Here is a 20,631-nt window from a genome sequence, read left to right as displayed (position 1 = left end):
TTTCGAATTGTGTACTTCAGGCATAATTTCAAAACATTAGAAGGAGAACCTCAATCCAAAGTGAAACACATGTTCTCTTTGGAGTCACGAACACTGCTCATTGGTTTCAAAAGGGTACCTGCTTTAGCTTATGACTCAGAGCTACTCTCATGCCATGTTCTATGCGTGCCAACCAAAAATTCAGTTCAACTTCTCTTTAATTTCATAGTCACTGAGTCACTGTTGTGCTTTTTCATTACTTGGTAAAAAGTAAAAAGCTGGATTTTTTTTAGCTTTATATACATCAAGAGAGAGGAATAATGGTAGATTGTTGCAGGAACAACTGTTTATAGCTGTTATAAGTGAAAACAGAACTAACTTTTTTCATGTATGTGCCACAAAATTAAACATAACTATACACAGATTAAAAGTACAAAGTGTTGTTTTTAATAAATAATAAAAGATTAATTTTGTCAGCTTGCTATAAGTGGAACAAAACACTTCATGATGAGCAGTTATTGGAAAACAATACAAAACAAACTTCTTGCTGGTAATGGTATCATTACTGTATTGGTTGATAATGTTGGTGTAACAGCACATCTCGTCTTGTTTTATTCCTTACATACATGATAGGAACAGCCCATGCAGAGCCATGCATTTATCACCTCATCACTAAGCCAGCTACATTAGATTTAACATTGCATTACAAAGTTTTATATATTTGGAATTGAAATTGGAATTGAAAGTATATACCTACAATATATTTTTTACCTGTTCAGTTTCCCCACAAAACTTATCAAGATCACTTTTAAACAGGAGAAAACAAAACCACTATCAGATTAGAGGCATGCAACAGTATATATCTCCTGTTACTTTTTCTATCGCCATAAGAACACTCAAAAATCTAAATCTAGTTTCTAGTGTTGGTCACTACCTTCTAATTATTTTTTGAAAATTGAATTTCTTTATGCTATAGGTAGAAAATGTATACAGAAACATGTAAATACCAGTGCCATGATTATAAAAACATGACATAAAGACGTGGCTGCTGTGCATCTCACAGTGTTTTGAATGGTGTATTTTAGGAGTCATTTCAAAACATTAGAAGGAGAACCTCAATCCAGTGAACCACATGCTCTCTTTGGAGTCACGAACACTCCTCATTGGTTTTAAAATGATACCTGCTTCAGCTTATGACTCAAAGCTACTCTCGTGATGTTTTCGTTTGCGTGCCGACTAAAAATTCAGTTCATCTTTAATCAGTTTCACAGTGAGCACAGGGATAATTTGTTGTACATGCTATTTCACATGCAAAATACAAAAATAAGTCTAGACTTTCCATTAAAATAGGACCAGAAATAGGCTCCACATGGACTTCTCATATTCTTTCATTAAAAAGCTGCTGTATTTGAATATGGGAACTGAAAGTGGTATTATTTTGAATGAGAATGCATGCGGTATTTGGGGATAATTCACTTCTATTGATCATATGCAAGGCTTTACTATGTATTTTTGTACTCACTGACACTTGTCTATTGCTTTACTGAGGAGATCATCCACTTTACAGTTAACAACATGTCAAAGGCTACATCATGTTTTCAATCACTAATGACTGTGTTTCTCTTTCTTTTCCCTTTCTCATATCCTCCTCGACAGATGAGCGTGACCGCGTACAGAAAAAGACTTTCACGAAATGGGTGAACAAGCATCTTATGAAGGTATTATTACACACATTATAACAAGCTATGTTTGCATCTCCTTGTGACAAAATGAAGAAGGCAAAGAAATTGAATTTGTAGCATTAACACATTTACTGTGTTAGGTTTCACAGATGTTCCTTCATTTTCACAAATAACAAAAAAAAGGGCAAATAAAAGTGAGTAATTAAAGTAAGTTATTTTAATTAAATTTACCAAATTTTAACAATTTTACAATATATTTACCTATATATTAAACAAAAATAGTATATTAGTTTAAAAGTTGGCATCTTATTCCCAAGCCCTATCTGCTCTTATTCTTGATACTTCTCTTTTAATTCCTACAATAATACAACAATTTTTGTTGAAATTGGAATTGAAAGTATATACCTACAATTCGATTATAAAGTTTTTGAATCCTATTTTTTAGTTTATTTACACAAAAGGCTCCTGTGTTTTGTAGTTGGTATTATAAATTTGTTAACAATATAGAAGCATAATGAATATGTATAATTTGTTATAATATTTTATATTACATCATTTCATTAATAAATTTTTTTAATGTGTGTTTAATGAATATTTAAATAGTTTGCTGGATTTAAAGGAACATTTCAAGAGCTTGTAATGCTTTGAAATATACTGAATAAAGTTTTTTAAAGCTTGTAGCAACAGAAATTCAGATTGGGATGCAAATTACAGCTTTATCCAATGACCTAGGGGGTTATTTGCTAAACCTGTATTTAACATTACGGCTAAAACAAATTCCTTGGTTTCCCTGTCATTATGTACTAAAATGATAGGAATGTGTTTAGAGACAGAGTAAAGCCCCCGGCAAAGTTAAATATTATATCTACTCTTGATTTATATGTAACTACTTTGTGATAATAAAAAGTCAAATCTCCTATACAAACTCTGTATCTGTGTGTCTACAGTTGCGTGTCAGCTTGTAGGTGCTTCTAAATCCATTATTGTATGCTTCTGTGTGTGCACTGTATCCATGTGTGTGAGTCATCCACCTCTGGTCAGGTTTTAGTTCCCTGCATAAGCACAATGTATTTTATTCATGGCCTCCTGAATTCACCATCTGCACCACAGGTGCTAAGCAGCTCGGGGGTGCCGATATTTAAATTACGCATCATATTTCCCTGCAGTGATCCCAGTACCACACAAACCACAGAGAGATAAAAAAAACCTTGTGTATGAGGGAAGGAGGAAATCTTCCATGTCAGCAATGCGTCACTGAACTGCACAACATAGTTGTCAGAGATGATGTTTATGATAACTATGCTTTCCCATCAAGAATTTCTTTCACAAATATATACTATGACACATTTCCATGCCATTTTAACACCTGAATGTTTTCTACAAAATCACATACAGACAAGTTTAATTTAGCCGAATCACTGCTCTTACCTTTAACTGTAAATAAAAAAAGTTTAATTAGCACAGCAATTTAACAAATCATCAATTTAATTTCAAGTCCACACTGAAGCCATACCATACCGTCGTGCATAACAGATAGAAATTTTGTAAAATTGTGGCTACAGTGCTTAGTGTGACCATGTTTAATGTTAAATCTGTCTTACCTCTTTTAAAGGTTTTTTTTTTAGCCTGTCTCCCTTAAGAAAGTGTACAGTTTGTGCTTAACAGAACAGATCAGTCATTCTGGCCATTTCCTGTAAGCAGTTAGGTGGTTGTAAGAGAATCCTTTCCATCTGTAGCCAATTATATCTTGTCAGATGCCTAATAGTTCTTCTGGTTGTCTTCAGTGGCACGGCCACATGATCTGGTAGCTATTAGACACCAAGATATTTTAGACAGATTTTACATACTTAGAGACTTGTTTACAATGTTTAAGTGCAAATTTTGGGAAATTTTGGGAGCCCTTAATAACAACCTCATCCTATAACGAATTTATAAACCACTACTAGTTTAAATAAATGATTACAAACCATCTGTACACTATTGCTGAAGAAGTAGTTACTCATATGCAGACAAAGTTATAAATATGTTGTGTTACTAATGACCTTATAAAGTATTATTAGGATGATGTGTTAACCATTAGTTTATGTGTAAAACCTGGTTACAAAGCATTTGTACACTTAATAATAATAATAATAATAATAATAATAATACTTTTTAAAGTCTAACTTCATTTTTAACCCCCAAGTAAAGTCACAGTTATTTGTTTGTTTGTTTGTTTCCCTCCACTTGTTAAAAAAAGGTTGAAACTTTTTAAAGATGATAAAGAAGATATTGCATCTTCATGATAAAATGCATTATTTAACCTATTTGATGTTTATATATTAACATTTTTATAAATAAGGAATAAATACTGGTTCTTTTAGCTCAAGACCCAGTGAATACTTTAAAATGCCTAATATGTGATTTATAAATATCTGTATGAATACTGTAATAAATATTTTATTAATGGTTATGCAATCTGAATTGAATAAAATATACTCGTGTTTATGAAAGAAAAATAATGAATTTTTCTCTATGACTTATGAAGTCATTATTAAAGCTACATATCTGATGAAATTCTGTTAAATTTTTACCAATGTTAAATACTGATTTAAATCAATTTGTCAAATAGTTTGCATCCATGTTTGAATCCTTTAATCAGTAAATAAATCTAAATCTATTAATGGCCTATGACCACATTATACAGTGAGGTTTTTATGATGTGTTACCAAAATGCCTTGTCTGTTTATTGAATTTAGTTTTTTCAGGAGAGTTATTGTCAGCTTTACAAATTAATTCATGCAGCAGTTGGAAAGTAAATGTTAATGCAAAGCATAATCTGTTATGTTTTATTATTATTATTATTATTATTATTATTATTATTATTATTATTATTATTCATGGATAATTCTTAATCACTGCATCATGGAATACGACGTACATCTCTGTCTGCATTCCTCACTCTGTGTTCTTATTACATTTTTCATATCTTTGTTCTCATAAATCCCAATCTGTTATGCTCTAACTCATGTGTTATGCACATTTCTCTCTTTCCTTTTCTCTGTCTCTTCATTACAATCTCTTCTTTTTCTGTCTCCATCCATCTTCATCAGCACTGGAAAGCAGAGGTAGGTCAAGTGTTTGAACCGAGTGCTGACTGAACCTCATCTGCATGGATTGTGATTAGTCTCATGCAACTAAAGCTCACACGTCTCCCTCTTGTGTTGTTCTGTATTCACTGCTTGGGTCTCTTTGCAGGAGAAACAGGGGTTTAAGTTTTTGTATAGTAATTGTAGACTCCTTACAGATTATTCTCTCCAACCACTTAGACTGGAGACTGAGACTTAGACTGAGTTATATTTAGTTTTCATTTTAAAACTAAATTATAAGTCACAAAATTAACATCAAACCAAACACATGCCAGTCATCTGAGGATAAATCTATAATAATACTCTGTTATAATATCAGTGCAGTGAGTATTGACCAACTCTTTCTTCTGCAGGAGGCTTTTAGCAATCCATAGAAACAGGCTTTGACAGGAAATCTTTCAGTTGCGTTTTAATTTTTTCCCTGTGAGGTTACTGACACCAGATAGTAAATAGAGATCCAAGTTATTAACACACTTGACACTGCCTAAGCTCTTTCGGTTGATTTGCTGTGCTGTTTTGTCTTAAATCCATGAACTGACAGGCTTGTGATCTGCTGGTTATACAACTGCATACTGCTTTGATTTGACCTGAACAGTGTGATGCCTCTGAATATGAATGGTTCATGACAAGAATACACATGGATGTGAGATCTTAATCCATGCAATCTTTAGACCATAGATTCCTCAGTACAGACTGTTAAGCTTTTTAGGTCATCTGACTCTTTAGACCACAAGTTCCTTAGAATTAAATTGTTCAGCACTTATCTAGACAGAAATGTTAGTCTAAGCAAGCTCAGACCACAAATAAATCAGAATAGATTGTTAAGATTTTAATGACAGGATATTTGTTAATCCAAGTTACTTTTAGGCCATGAGTTCCTGAGAACTGAATTTTGAAGTATTTCCTTAATTATTAGGTAACTTTATTGGAAGGCTTCCTTCATAGGTCTTGGTAACATATTATAGGCATTGCATAAAAGCATTTTAAGGCATTTTTGGAGGATTTATGTAGAGGCTTATGCCAAAGCTCATGAGATAATATATATATATATATATATATATATATATATATATATATATATATATATATATATATTTTGCAGTAGGCCAGTGTGACGATTACTTTATATTAAAATGAGACTGGTGTGCCGTCAGTGAAAACTAATAAACTGGCAGGAAATGGATTAAAAATGCAGCCTACCCAAAAAGTTCTACCCATAAACTTATTTCATAGAAAAAAGGTGTTCTTCAAGGGTTTCTTTAAGGATTTGGATATTTAAGGTTCTTAGCTTCTACTTGGAACCGTTTCTAATAGGGAAGTACTCTGGTGTAGGCACTTTAAGGATTCACCCAGAGGGACAACCAAAGAAATGTAAAATTTTTGAAGAATGTACAACATAAACTGAAAATGAAATCTAATGAACAAATAAGTAAAAAGAATTTGATGAACCAAACTTTATAGTGCATAACAAGCACAACACTTTTCCGCTTAAAGAATTAAAAATTTGATTGACATTTTTTGTCTGTATGTTTTTATCCCCAGGCTCAGAGGCACATCACAGACCTGTACGAGGATCTGCGAGATGGCCACAGCCTCATTTCCCTGCTGGAGGTGCTTTCAGGAGAAACACTGGTGAGTCCTTCAGCACTGAACTGGAGCAGTTTCGCACGGATAGACTGTAAAAGAAACCAGTAAAAAAAAAAAAACAGCCAATAAAAAATTTGATCTTGCATCAGATATGCATCCTGAAGCAAAATCTCTTATATGGGTACCTGCTTTTGCACTTCTTTCCCTCCTACTTACTCTAGCAATACGGCCTTTAATAAACCCACTTCCTCCCTTACTCACAATAGCCGCATGATAGTTAATATTTAACCACCAAACTTCATTTAACCTATACTTAATTAGCGCAGTTGTTAAATTCCTTTAGCATTTTGTTCTTTCACCAAGTTTTTGCATGTGTTGACTTTATACATTTGAGACATTCAGGAACAGAATTATGAATGTCCAGTTGAATTACATCTACTTTCACAGGTTTTCTTGTGTTGCACATCTTTTAACGTGTTAATGTTGTGTTTTCTGCCTCTGTTTCAACTCCCTGCACTGGTTTTGCCCACCCCTGACCTTTCAGTTTTCTACTTGGCTGACCTCTGCCCTAACCTTGACCCCTTTGCCTTTGCCTCTTCTCTTGCGATGCTCTTGCTGGGGTAGCCGAGGGAGCGTGATGTTGTCAGGAACTCACGGTTGGTGAGTGGGTCTAGAACCTTCCGACTCGCCTCCTCAGGGGGTCTGGCATGCGTCACTCCCAGGTGACCTGGGTTGTGCATGATGTCACTTCCTTTGTCTTGTGCCTTGTTGTGAGTGTTCTTTGCCCCCTGCAAAAAACGAGCTCAAGTAGTCTGGATCAGTAGTAATGTACGTTTGGCCAGTCTTATCAACCAGCCTGGGTTTGCAGATATTATGATCTGTGAGACTGGCTAAAGTTTGATATGCTTTCTGGAAAGTTTTATTATGTACAGGTAATTATTATATTATTACCTGTACATTACTTAAAGATGGAGATGAATGAACTGGGAATCTGTAAACTAGACAAAATGTCCTTCAGGCTAAGCAAGGCCAACTGTTTTTGATCACATGAAATTGTAATAATAATTGTATTAGATGAGACTTAGTTAAAAAAATGACAAACATTAGTCAAAAGTATACTTGAGTTAATGTTAAATGTCTGCACTTTTAAGTACATAAGTAATGAAATTCGAAATCAAGATGTTGCCTGTCTTTTTATTTTACTATGGTCTACACTTGCAAATTCATAGCTATTTGCACAACTCAGTTCATATGCAAAGTTCGAAAGGTTAAGGTTAAAGTTAAGGTTGGGACAGGGTTAGCATTCATACCTATTCTTTACGACTTCCTTTGTATAAAGTAATCAAAATCTGATGCCATCATCCTCTCTTGTTTGAATTTATACAAATATTGCATGAGATATTATTATTATTATTATTATTATTATTATTATTATTAAAGTATCATTTTAATATATGAAGAGTGAGTGAGATGGTTTAAATAGCTTTGGATCTGATTGGGCATTTCAAATATAGAAGTTGGAATACAGAGAAACATGATTAATTGGATTGATAGACAAGGAAAAGAACGAATATTTCATGATTTTTGAGATCCATTGCAAGTATTTATTACTAAAGCTCTAAATGAATATTTAGTAAAACGCATGTTTGAGTAAGAGCAGAAGTATTAATTAAAATTATACTTATGTATAGGATCAAATTATTTAACTACTTTCCACCTTATGAATATAGGGATATACAAGAATCCATGTTGAAATTTGCTCAAGGATAAGTATTACTGTACTGGTATATATTATAACAAATATTCAATAAGTGATTATTTCAACTTTTATGTTTTATTTTTATACACCACTTCATGTATAATACTACTTGCAAACATGTAATTAATTAGTTGTAAGTGACATCATACACTGAAAGCAGACAGGAGTCTGGCTATCTCAGGTATGACTGGCTGAACATTTGGTAACTGTCATGAGTGCCAGTGCATGGTCTGGACTGTATGCTAGTGCATTCCCACCTCAGATGTTCCAGATGGCTTCTCATGCATTGCATATTCACTGTGGCATTATACCCAATTCACCTTAGAGATGTAAGATGTTAAGTTGAATGCATATGTTTAAGAATGGAAAAATTGAGATTATTTTATTGTGAACATTACTTACTCATGTTTTGGAAACTGATTTAATGCAAATTGATGGGTAGGATAAGGGATTTGAATATTATATATAGTATACTGTTATGTATTTAAATAATATTTTACCTCAAAATGCCTGTCAAGTGTTTTGGGGCACCTTACTTTTTTTTTTTTTTTTTTTTTAATTTCTGATCTAATTTCTGCTAATATTTTGAGACAAAGTGGCTTGTCCAGTCACCTGACCTTACCCAACTGAGATGCCCTGGTAGGAGTTGAGAAACTTTTGACAGGCAGTGTCTGTTTCTCAAAATTCATTCAAGTTTTTGGAATTCGAGTGACAATAACATACAGTTTGCCCAAAAATGAGGCAAAAAATGACCAGATGTTTTTGGTCAGACTGTAACCATTCATATTTAACTTTGACTCTTAAACAGTGATGTCCACTTCTTCTCTGAGCTACTCTTATATTTTGTGTCCAACAGCCAAGAGAGAAGGGTCGTATGCGCTTCCACAAGCTACAGAACGTCCAGATCGCCCTGGACTTCCTCAAACATAGACAGGTACAAGAAATGCTGCATTCTTTTTTCGTAGATTATTTACATTAAATTGTTCACAGTTTAGATTTTTTTGCATTTATGTAAAACTTCATACACCTCAGTTGCTCATGACTGTATTTTACTGTTTGATCCAGGTCAAACTGGTGAACATCAGGAATGATGATATAGCAGATGGAAACCCAAAACTGACCCTTGGGCTAATATGGACCATCATCCTTCACTTCCAGGTATGTATGATATACTGTAATACTCACATATGCTGTGTTGGATTGTAGTTAAGTCTGCTAGTCCGGCCCTGTTCCCTCCTCCCCCATTGGTACACTTTCCAACAAACTTTAGTGGTAAAGCTATTTGATAATGCTGTTTACCTGCAGCTTAATCTGGACCATATATTCCAGTTCACTTCTACATATGGATCCTGTGTAAACATCCTGAGCTTTTTCTCATTTTTCTCAGGTTTCTCATTTTCAGACCAGTTTTAGACTAAACAGACGTGAAGCAATGAAAGCTTGATTTTATGCAGTGCACAAATGTAGTGGAAGTTGCACCAGAAAAGTTCAACTGAAGCTCTGTAAAAGTTATTCATTTTCAAAATGGGGAAATTGTTGGTTTTACTGATCGGAATATAGTCGGTTATACACTTGGTTTCTTTAGTGATGGGAAAAAAAGATTACTTTGAAGTTAAAATGGGCCTGCAGAGGATTATGGTCTGAGGCAGTGTCCAGCCGCCTCAGTGACTCAGTGTTCCCTGTAATGAAGAGGGTGCGGGCGTATTGGCATGGCAGTTTGATGACTCATAAGACTTCTGATTTTAATGATTGTTGACTAGGGGATAGTATGGCCATTGTCTATTCTTTATGATTGCATGAGCTTTCATTGTTTTTTATACTTCATTTTTTTTCATCCTGGCCTCAACTCACATGGCATGGGTGTGGTGTAGTCATTGTATCAGCTGGAATCTTGCTGTAAACGCTGTAAACTAATTCAGCTTGCAGACATAAACTGCTCACGCAGCTTTGGTATGAAAATATGTCAGTTACATCTGCTGTTGGATGTCTGATTGAATCACAAAACCACACAGAACATTGTATCACTAATCCTAATCATACCTGTATGGCATATGTTCTGTATAAGAAAACAAAGACAGACTTCATTTGTGGATTCTGGCATTGTGCAGACATGAGATAGCTGTTTAGTTGAAAAAGCTGAAGTGAAAGGATGAAGGATGTTTCCATCCTGTCTGAGTCACGGTGTGCAGGACTCACTGCCAAACTAACCAACTTCCCTAAATGCCAAACTAACCAACTTCCCGAAATGCCAAACTAAACCAACTTCCCTAAGTTCCCTAAAAGTATCAGCCACGTGCTTATAGACACGCTTATAAAAGTCCAATGTTTAGCCTAGGAGAAGTGATTAATCCAAAAGGGAAATCCTGTCTATGAATCACTACAAAACCACAAAGACACACACACATACACACATCACTCACAACCAAACACAACAAAGAGCCTAAAAGATGAACAACACCCTGATCATCAGACATTTTCATGCAAGTCGCATGATCACCACTAGATGCCATATTTACCAAGCACAGTATCCTAGCAACAAGAGCTAGGGTGTTATTATAGAATACTCTTTACCTATTTAAAGACAAATCATGAAATTTTGTGCCCTGCTGTGTAATCTAGAACAAAATGGAATCAATTTATAATCAATTTATTCTTGTCATATGTGGTTGCTGTGTCAGTTTTGAAGCCACATGTTTTTGAAATCTTTGGAATTTTCATAACAATATTGCCATTATATTGAAAATTAAAACGCAACAGCCCCTTAAAGGTAATGTTTAACAGTTTTCTTCAGTACTGCAGATTTTAATCTTTTAGAAAACACTGCAATATTGCAATGCAATGAATCTTAGTTTCTATGTATATTTTTCTGCTCATGAGGAATATGTAGTTTTAACAGAGAGGGTAAGGTCAGATAGGAAAAGCTGAAGTAAAACACGATGGTGCATGCTATTAGGAAAATAAATCAACATCAAGGTGGGGTGATGTAGCCTGAGGTGAAGTGGAGTAAAGGTTACCACCCCAAAGTTGATTATTTTCCAATAACAGCATGTCCTGAAGTATATTATTTTTCTTATACCAGAGAAATTTGCCTGCAGGTTTTTGTAATTAAGTAAAGAACTGCACACTGTACTTTTACTTGGTGAAACAAGTTACTTTGATTGCCTTGCAGTCAGCACTATTGTCAGTACAATGCTGTTATAGAAATTAATCAACAACATCTGACCAGTCAGATTCAAAAATTCAACAGCACTGTGGTATATAAGGCTTGTTAAGGTTTCAAACATTGCTATTGCAGTTTGCCTTTTGGGCAGCAGGGGTGCTATAAATTCCAAACTACGTCTTTAAGGTGTTTTACAAAACCCTTGCTACCAGCAGTATTAACTTTGAGACTATTCTGGTTCACAGCTAAATCCCATAGTCATTTCATGTATATCTCTCTCTCTTCCTCCAGATCTCAGACATACAGGTGAATGGTCAGTCTGATGACATGACGGCCAAGGAGAAGCTGCTGCTGTGGGCTCAGCGCATGGTTGAGGGCTACCACGGCCTGCGCTGTGACAACTTCACCACCAGCTGGAGAGATGGCAGGCTTTTTAATGCTATCATCAACAAACACAGGTAAGAAACAGTTCAGTTGAAGGTACTTTTACTGCTAATCACAGCTCACACTTGCAACATATGTTGCATGCATTTAAAAAAATGTTCCAGAAGGTACTTTGTCCTCTAAAAGCTGAGTAACATGAATTTAGACAACTTAATATTTTATTGGTTCTAGGAATTAAAAACATCAGAAAAAAAATCAAGTACAGGTTTACTACAAAAATATCATGGGATGACACACAAGTGCATGAATTAAAATGTTTCTACATTCAAGAGTGACAACAAGCCAAAACTAGTAAGTCTAATAAATATAAGTTTAAATAAATATCAGACAATACCATGCAATATACACAATTCAAATATATATATCACATTAGTGTGCTGCTAAAAGATCAGAAAAATTCAGATGGAATTTAAAAGCCCTTGACAAAAAGGACAACTGCCTTTTAGCTCCAACACAGTGTCTTTTGGTTTGACTCAATGGTTATACAGACTGTAGGACCCAGCAGAATAATTTCACACACATGATATCCTCAAAGCATCCAAGTCTCTTCTGTGGTCTTATCTGTATTTTTTTTTCTTATGTTTGTACTTTTGAACAAGATGCATCTTGCTGTACATAATCATGAAATAGTATATGGCTGGCATGCAAAGTGGCGGGTATACTCTCTCTCTCTCTCTCTCTCTCTCTCTCTCTCTCACATTCCCTACAACATCATATTAAATCATATGAGGGATTAAGGAAAAACGTGGAGGGCGTGGCATATAAAAGTGCCAGGTTTTCCCAGAGGCTGTGATTTTAACACCCTGCATGTGCTTGCACGGCACATGCCTGTGTCTCAGGAGAAATATCAGCTGCTCATTTTCCCAGGTTTTTATTTCTTTAAAATAGACACAGTGCTTAGTACTTTTACCTCAATCGTATGCTATTAACAAGAAACACTACTAGAAGATGTGGATGTACCAACTGTATGACAGTGGAATTAGTGCAGATATTCTTTACATGAAAGAACAGGATATTCTCTGAAGATTTTCCTTAGTTAATCCTTTGGACAGCCACGAAGGAAGACAAGCCTGGTTATACCGACTGTACATCCAGCATCAATGCTCAGCCTGAAGAGGAAGCTTCGCACAAGGAAAAGGCGCAGTAGCTCGTTGAGCAGCGCTCATGGCTCAGTTAGTGACCTGGATGATCGGGTGGTCATGCTGTGTGAAAACCTGCCCTCTGAGAGATCTTTTGACTCCGAGTCGCTAAGTCCAGAGGCTTGCTCCAACTGTGGATCTCAGAGTGAAGAGTTTGAGCTAAGCATGGAGCAACGGCTTTCCCCAGTGAATAGGGACAAAATGTCCTACCGAATGGCATATTATACTGAAGTGGTACCTGCTGGGACACAAGCGTATTACTACTACACCCAAAGAGGCAGTCAAGTGTATGGATGCAGTATATTACTTCACAGAAATGGGTTGTTGTTGGGTGTAATTGCAGATGTTTTTGGGTGTAATTGCAGATGCCACACCATGAATATTTTGAGAACAAAAGGGTAGCTAAGTTCTAGGCTAAGATTGAATCTTGAATTGATATATTATTGTAAGAACTTATTTAAGTCATATGAATATACCAGGCCTTGAATAACATTAGAGTATCTAGCTAGATACTGGCAATATGAAGGGAGTACTAGAGGATTTATTTCACCATTAGCTCTGTCATTACGTTAATGTTCAGAGCATATGGAACACTTTTGGCTAGTTTAGTCACTTGCAAATATTAATTTGAAAAAGCTGGGTGATTTAACTGTGCTTGCTAGCATTAGCTAACATATATACAATATATGGTTGTACATTGTATTTAGCATAATTTATAATGTATATCAGTTTTGAAATATTTGAGTGCTATTTTCACATTTTGAACTTCAGTGCAACACTACTGCTTTGAAATGGATAAATTCTTCATACTGAAATAGATGGAGCATGTGGGTGCATGCTGCTTATAGTCTTCAGTTGTCTTTTTGGCAGTGTGAGTGAGAATTCATATAATTAACGACTGATGTGCCTAAACCAGATTGGAGGAAATCCCAAGAGAAACTTTCTGCATCGTGATTATTTCTAAGTTTATGATGGTAGCATGAAGAGGGCACTGCAGAAATACCTAACCAAATGTAGCATATGTAGAACAGCACATAATATCTTCCAGCTGTGTTTACCTGTGTTTGGTTTATTAAAGATACATCCCTTGTTTTCAAAGACATGCCTAGCATGTATATCATTCCTTGGCAGCTGTTGGGATTCCTGCTTTCTGCTAAAGCCTGCTCTGACATGGTTCATCTCTTGTGTGTGCCTTAGGCCTAATCTGATTGACATGAGTAAGGTGTACAGACAGACGAACCTGGAGAACCTGGAGCAGGCTTTCAGCATGGCGGAGAGAGAGCTGGGCGTCACCCGCCTGCTTGATCCAGAAGGTAAACTCAATAATTCCCTGAGGCTGAGCAATATTTTTATACAACCTGTTCTTTTTTTGGCACACATTTACCTTGCCTGTAGGAGCAAATTACATGATCACAGGTAAAATAATAGTAGTAGTATAGTGACAAATAGTATTTTTCTTTTAATGTCATACTCCTAATTGTTAAAATGAACAGGAGTTGCTCAAACAATCTGTAAAGCAGATGGAGGTATGCACCTAACATGTGGGCCAACACACATCTGTTAATAGACACTAAGTAAAACCATATTGCAGTTTGGCTGGCTAATGAACTAAAAAGCTGTGTGCAACACCACGTCATTTATGCACAATGGAAAGTAAAAATGTAGCTTAGTTAGCTTACATTGTGTTGTTCATAACTAGCATGCCAATCAAGCTGGCTTAAAAGTCAAAAAGCACTTCACAACACCACATCATTTACGCAGACAGGGAGAGGAACTGTAGTGTTGTTGGCTCAAATTATGTTGTTCATAACTAACTAGCCATATTGCAGTCCAGCCGGTTAACATGCTACAAAGCAGCTCACAACACCATATCATTTATGCACAATGGGGAGAGAAAGGGTATCTCACTTAGCTCATGTTGTGTTTTTCATAACTAGCTAGCCATATCTCAGTCAAGTTGAAACGAGCTGGAAAGTGGTTTGCAACACTACTATACATCATTTATGAATATATTGCAGAGAAGCTGGCTAACCAGCTAGAAAGCAGGTAACAGTAAGAGGTATCTAAGCTAGTCAAAGTTATGCTATTCATGTTGGACTATGATTGTGCCTATGCTAATCAAATTATTTTAAGGACCTATGTAGCATGTCAGGATGTATAGGGCTATGTATTACATTAAAGCATGTATCCACTAGAGGGCCTATCAGTGTATTTTTATGTATTTGAATGCACACTATTCAAGACTACTGATAATCACAATGTGTCTGATTATTTGTATTTGTCACATTAACATGATACACTACCTCTGAATAGAGACTCATGTGTAATATAATCACTATTTATATGTGTTATTATTTTACACCCTAGTTTTTAATTAATCCAAGGTGTTGTTTTTGTTTCTTCTTGTTGAGTAGATGTGGATGTGCCACACCCTGATGAGAAGTCTATCATTACGTATGTTTCCTCCCTGTATGATGTCATGCCACGAGTTCCTGATGTACAAGATGGAGTTCAGGCCAACGTGAGTCTCTTTTTAATACAGAAAGAAAATCAAATTCTGCTCCATTTAATTATAAGCAAAACTCACAATTTGTAATGATTAAGTTCACCAACATGCTTATTCATGTTCATCCAGTTGGTCCAAATCAGACATGCGAGGAATAAAAGATGACTGGACACGCTGTTATAGAAAAATAATCAACAGCAGGGTTATGTGTTACTAACCCAAAGATTACTACATTTTATATGAATTAAAGAACAATACATCATTCTTTTATCACTGTTATCATTTATCATCTTTTATCATTGTCCAGTCATCAGCCTCTATTTAAGTTAAACAAACAAAAAAAATTGTTACTACGCACTGACAGTGAAGACTCCTAAAATTTAAGCATGTTGAAGTGTAATATAAAATGTGTCTCTGTGTTGTGGGACAGGAGCAAGAACTACGCTGGCAGGAGTACTACGAGCTGGTCACCATGCTGCTGCAGTGGATCAGACACCATATCGTTGTGTTTGAGGAGAGCAAGTTCCCCACCAGTTATGAGGAAATTGAGGTCTCTTACTAGTTCAATAAGACACAAACATACACAAGACATACACATACAGTTGCATGCAAATGCTCTTATTGTATTGTATTATTACACAATTATAAGTTGCTATTCATTATAAGCCATTTTTAAGTGTCTTTTAAAAATGCAACTAAATAGTGTGATTCAAACCCTCTATCTTGATATTTAAGGTCCTTTGGCGCCAGTTTCTCAAATTTAAGGAGACAGAGCTGCCAGCAAAGGAGGCTGACAAGAATCGCTCTAAGCATATTTACAAGGCTTTTGAGGTATATATAATGCAGCATGTGGTAGGTCTAATAAATGAACATATTATACTAGACCACGTAAATCTTTATGTGGCAGCTATTACAGTGCATTACATAAGTGTTCACCCACCTTCAACTTTTGCACATTTTGTAGTGTTATAACCTGGAACTGAAATGGATTTGATTGGTATTATCTGGCTCTTGGTAGCTTTTCTGACTAATGCCCAATGTACCTGGTTCCTTGACTTTCAGTGAATGGCTTCCTCTAGGCAGAAGCATGGTTGCATTATATCTTTCCATTTTCTAATAATGGATTCAGGTTTTTTCAGGCAGTCCAGGGTTTTCAAAGTTTGGGATTTTTTTTAAATAACCAAATCCAGATTGATGGTTTTCCAGAACTTTGCACCAGACTTGTTTTGATAGCTCCTTGGTCTTCGTGATGCTGTTTGTTTAGGTATGTTCTCTAAAATACTCATAGACAGGTGTAATTATATTGTGATTAGGTGATACATATGCATTCACAATTTCTTTTTTGTAAATAGTTGGAAATAGTTTTGCAAACTATATTGATTCCACCCCCACTTATTATCACCTGTTTTGTGTGAATTTGTGACATATAATCCAAATTAATTCCATTTTAGCTCCAGGTTCTTATATTGCAAAATGTGGAAAGGGGTGAATACATATGCTATGCACTGTTAATTGAACATCTGTATCTGTATGATATCATGTAACACCACTTCATATTAAAAGTTTTCTTTCAAATTATATCATTATTAATATGTTCACATATTAATAATAATAATATTAATATGTGAACATATTAATAATGATATAATATGTTCACATAGCATATGTATTCTACTTGACAGTTTGTGTTTGTATCTACAGGGTGCAGTGCAGGCTGGTCAGGTTAAGGTTCCACCCGGTTACCACCCCATCGATGTGGAGAAGGAGTGGGGTCGACTCCATGCAGCAATACTTGAGAGAGAGCGACTGCTCAGGAATGAGTTTGAACGGTGAGAATGCCAATTTATGCACACAGTATCTTTACCCTATGAATATGAAACTAAAATTACTTGTGCATCAATTAGATTTTTTAGAACAACCTCAGACCTTATGCATTTAACTTAAAATCATGCAAATTGAATTGGAAAATGGCAGAATAGAAGGAAGCACTAGTTAAGAAAACACTGGTAAAATATTTCAAAATAATTATCATGAGCTTTATTAGTTTCCAGTGCAGTGCCAGTGTTTGTAATTGATAAAATTCTAATTTGGGTTAATGTTGACTAAGTTACAAATACAGAGTAGTTAAAGACTGGACACTGTTTGCTGTCCTTGGAGTAAATTTTATCTTCATCCACCTTCTATCTTTTAAAAGCTAAAATTGGAATTTTATTTATTTTAAAATTTGCACGTTTTTAAATATTCTTTAGTCCCTTTTAGCAAGACTATAGCTAGTAAAACGCTGTTGCTGTTTACAGTGAAGAACACGAAATGGGTTTATTCTCTATATGCTTTATAAGCATGTAATTAAATGCGTTTTGGCAAATCAGAAAAAAATTAGCACCATGTTTTAGAAGAGCCCCCCCCTTTTATCACAAGACAGTGTGTCTGCTGCTTCTGTGAAAGAAACTGGTGCAGATGTCAGAAAGGGATAGAGAGAGAAAAAGAAAGCTCAAGCTGTGCCACAGCGCTGAGGACAAAATAAGAAGCACGGCGGCGACTGTCGTTAGTCATGGCGTTTGTGAACTACAGTCATGGACTGGAATATCTGCTTCACCAGAAAAGGGTGTAAGTCAGTTTATATAGTTGTTTCTATAGTCAGAGGGCTGCATTTATGTTTTGCAAACCTGTGATGTCTTTTGGTGATTTGTACTACAAAACTCATGACACTGTACAAAAAGGACAAGGAACTGTTAAAATATTAACCAACAGTTTTTTTTCAGTCATTATGTAAACTTGTCAGAAAAGGGTGAATTAGAATCTTCCCAGCAAGACAAAACATCAGAAAATAATAAACTATGAGGTGGCAAGAGTAATTTGTCTTTGCATCAGGCCTAGCCGACAGCAACACAACCTGCCATAGAGTGTTGTGAAAACCACAATTATGCATGTGTGTAATGTGTGCAGTTTGGAGCGGCTCCAGAGGGTTGTCAGTAAGGTGCAGATGGAGTCAGGTGTGTGTGAGGAACAGTTGAACCAGGTGGAGACACTGCTGCAGACGGTGAGACACGCATACACTCACTACAAATGAATATGGGCTCAACAGCATGTAGTATACAGGAAATATTGCAAACATCAACTGATGCAATAAACAGCCTGAATGTACATTTACACTTTTGTATAATTATCAAAAGCTATTTTAAGCTATATGAATTTCCGTAACGGCAGGATGTGCGCTTGCTGGGAGCTGGAAAGCCTGTTCAGCATGCAGCAGAGATCGAGACAGACCTGGATAAGGCTGAGAACATGATCCGCTTTCTCTTCAATGATGTGCAGTTGCTGAAGGATGGGCGCCATCTGCAGGCAGAACAGATGTACAGGCGGTCAGTACAGTCTACTGTAAAGTCATTTAACGTAACATTTTTTCTAGTGCTAGAAGATAAAACTGTACAACATAAACGTGACTTCAGGTATATAAAGTAAACATGACCCCAGATTATATTTATATATTTTACAGTATTTATACAGTATTAGACACCTTTCATAATTTCAAGGATTTTTTTGCACATAATTTGATCACTGTTTTGCAAATTTGGGTTATTTAATTTAATTTATTTTATTTTATTTTTAATTCACAGATCATTTTATTCATCGTTATGGAGATATCTTTTTTTTCTCCAAATGATGTTTACAAATTATGTTAAAAATTGCAATACATTATATTTACAGATTGAATCTCCAACATAATTGATTCTACATTATTAAAAATATTTGACTTTTAACTAGTAGTGTATATGGAGATTGACTTCTGTACTAATTTCACTTGCTTCGTATTTCTTTCAGGGTGTACCGTCTCCACGAGCGTTTGGTAAACCTGCGCAGTGAGTACAACCTGCGTGTGAAGTCTGGTGTGACAGTGTCTCAGGTACCCCTCACGCAGGTGTCCATGTCTCCAAGCCTGCAGCAGTCCCCTCAGCGTGCACGACCTGAGCTAGATGAAGTCACGCTCCGCTACATCCAGGACTTGCTGGCCTGGGTGGAGGAGAACCAGAGACGCATGGACAGTTCAGAGTGGGGAGCAGACCTGCCCTCTGTCGAGTCACAGCTGGGCAGCCATCGCGGACTACATCAGTCTATTGAGGACTTCAAATCTAAGATTGACCGTGCTCGGGCAGATGAGGTGAGTTTGTTGATTTCTGTATGGTAGTATAATGTTCTAAATGGTGGATCATAATATGGAAATTGGTGGATCGTTGTCATCTAGTCTGTACTAGGACATAATTTGATACAGTCTAGTATTGCTAAATAAATATATAAATAATTTTATTTATTTATATTTATACCATTATACCCATTTATACCACAGCACTGTTGAATTCTCAAATCTAATTTTCTGTAACAGCAGCTCTGACAATATTTCCAGCTGTAATTCATTTCATAGGTTTATATAAATGCACTCGTTCTAATACGTGAAACGAGAGGGTGTTGAGGGAACTATTTATAATGCAAGTTATAACAGGAATTAACTTGCTACACAGACATTCCACAGCATTAAATATAACTATAAATGTCGTCACACATGAATACATGTGTCATCACACAACCCCATCAATGATTTTTTTTTAGCCCAAAGTGTTTTATTCCTTACTTAGCATGTTTTACAAGGACCTGCAAACATTGTATTGTGTTTCTAGTAGTAAGTACTGAAATAATGTCTTTCTTCATGTTGTCTCTTCAGAATCAGTTAACCCCTGCCAGTAAACAAGCATACAGAGATTACCTGGCCAAGCTGGACTTGCAGTACAACAAACTTCTGGTAGGTCTTCAGCTGTAAGCGCATGCAGTTCTACAAAGTCTTTTCTTTATTAACAACAGTGAACATTTCACTACATAACAATTGCATTTTTTTCATTATTGGTTTCAGCTTTAATGGTTTTATTTTTAATAATCTCTTGCTGTCTTGTTTTCTCCCCTGTTCTCTGATAGAATGCCTCAAAGGCCCGGTTGCGCAATCTGACCGGACTACATGCTTTTGTTGTAGCTGCTACTAAAGAGCTAATGTGGTTAAATGAGAAAGAGGAGGAAGAGGTGAACTATGACTGGAGTGACCGCAATACCAACATGACCGCCAAAAAGGATAACTACTCGGTAGGACTAGTTCCTCTACCAAATAATTCTATAATCTTCTGATTAAGTATCATAATTACCTGCAGTGGTGTAATTATCTCTCATGCACTGACTTGTAGCACTAACTCCTCTTTAACAGGG

General features: G+C 35.8%; 1 protein-coding gene across 23 annotated transcripts in view; it reads left to right on the top strand.

Annotated features, from left to right (window-relative positions):
- pleca (plectin a) overlaps positions 1–20,631 on the top strand; it is a 120,700-nt gene that overhangs the window by 77,648 nt on the left and 22,421 nt on the right. For 12 of the 23 annotated variants that reach the window (XM_053228501.1, XM_034298606.2, XM_053228510.1 and 9 more), the window contains 15 exons: positions 1,636–1,697; positions 6,332–6,421; positions 8,992–9,069; positions 9,201–9,293; positions 11,587–11,753; positions 14,076–14,191; positions 15,293–15,399; positions 15,815–15,934; positions 16,120–16,215; positions 17,086–17,213; positions 18,331–18,424; positions 18,592–18,746; positions 19,207–19,543; positions 20,102–20,179; positions 20,350–20,511. In XM_053228501.1, the coding sequence (XP_053084476.1) occupies positions 1,636–1,697; positions 6,332–6,421; positions 8,992–9,069; positions 9,201–9,293; positions 11,587–11,753; positions 14,076–14,191; positions 15,293–15,399; positions 15,815–15,934; positions 16,120–16,215; positions 17,086–17,213; positions 18,331–18,424; positions 18,592–18,746; positions 19,207–19,543; positions 20,102–20,179; positions 20,350–20,511 (1,883 nt within the window). Of the gene's footprint in view, positions 1–1,635; positions 1,698–4,753; positions 4,769–6,331; positions 6,422–6,771; positions 7,037–8,991; positions 9,070–9,200; positions 9,294–11,586; positions 11,754–14,075; positions 14,192–15,292; positions 15,400–15,814; positions 15,935–16,119; positions 16,216–17,085; positions 17,214–18,330; positions 18,425–18,591; positions 18,747–19,206; positions 19,544–20,101; positions 20,180–20,349; positions 20,512–20,631 lie in introns of those variants that run through there. The other 11 variants (XM_034298605.2, XM_053228500.1, XM_053228502.1 and 8 more) reach the window with 2 other exon arrangements.

The sequence above is a fragment of the Pangasianodon hypophthalmus genome, chromosome 23 (genome assembly GCF_027358585.1).
Source record: "Pangasianodon hypophthalmus isolate fPanHyp1 chromosome 23, fPanHyp1.pri, whole genome shotgun sequence".
In the NCBI taxonomy this organism is placed as follows: Eukaryota; Metazoa; Chordata; class Actinopteri; order Siluriformes; family Pangasiidae; genus Pangasianodon; species Pangasianodon hypophthalmus.
This window is presented reverse-complemented; position numbering and strand designations above follow the sequence as displayed.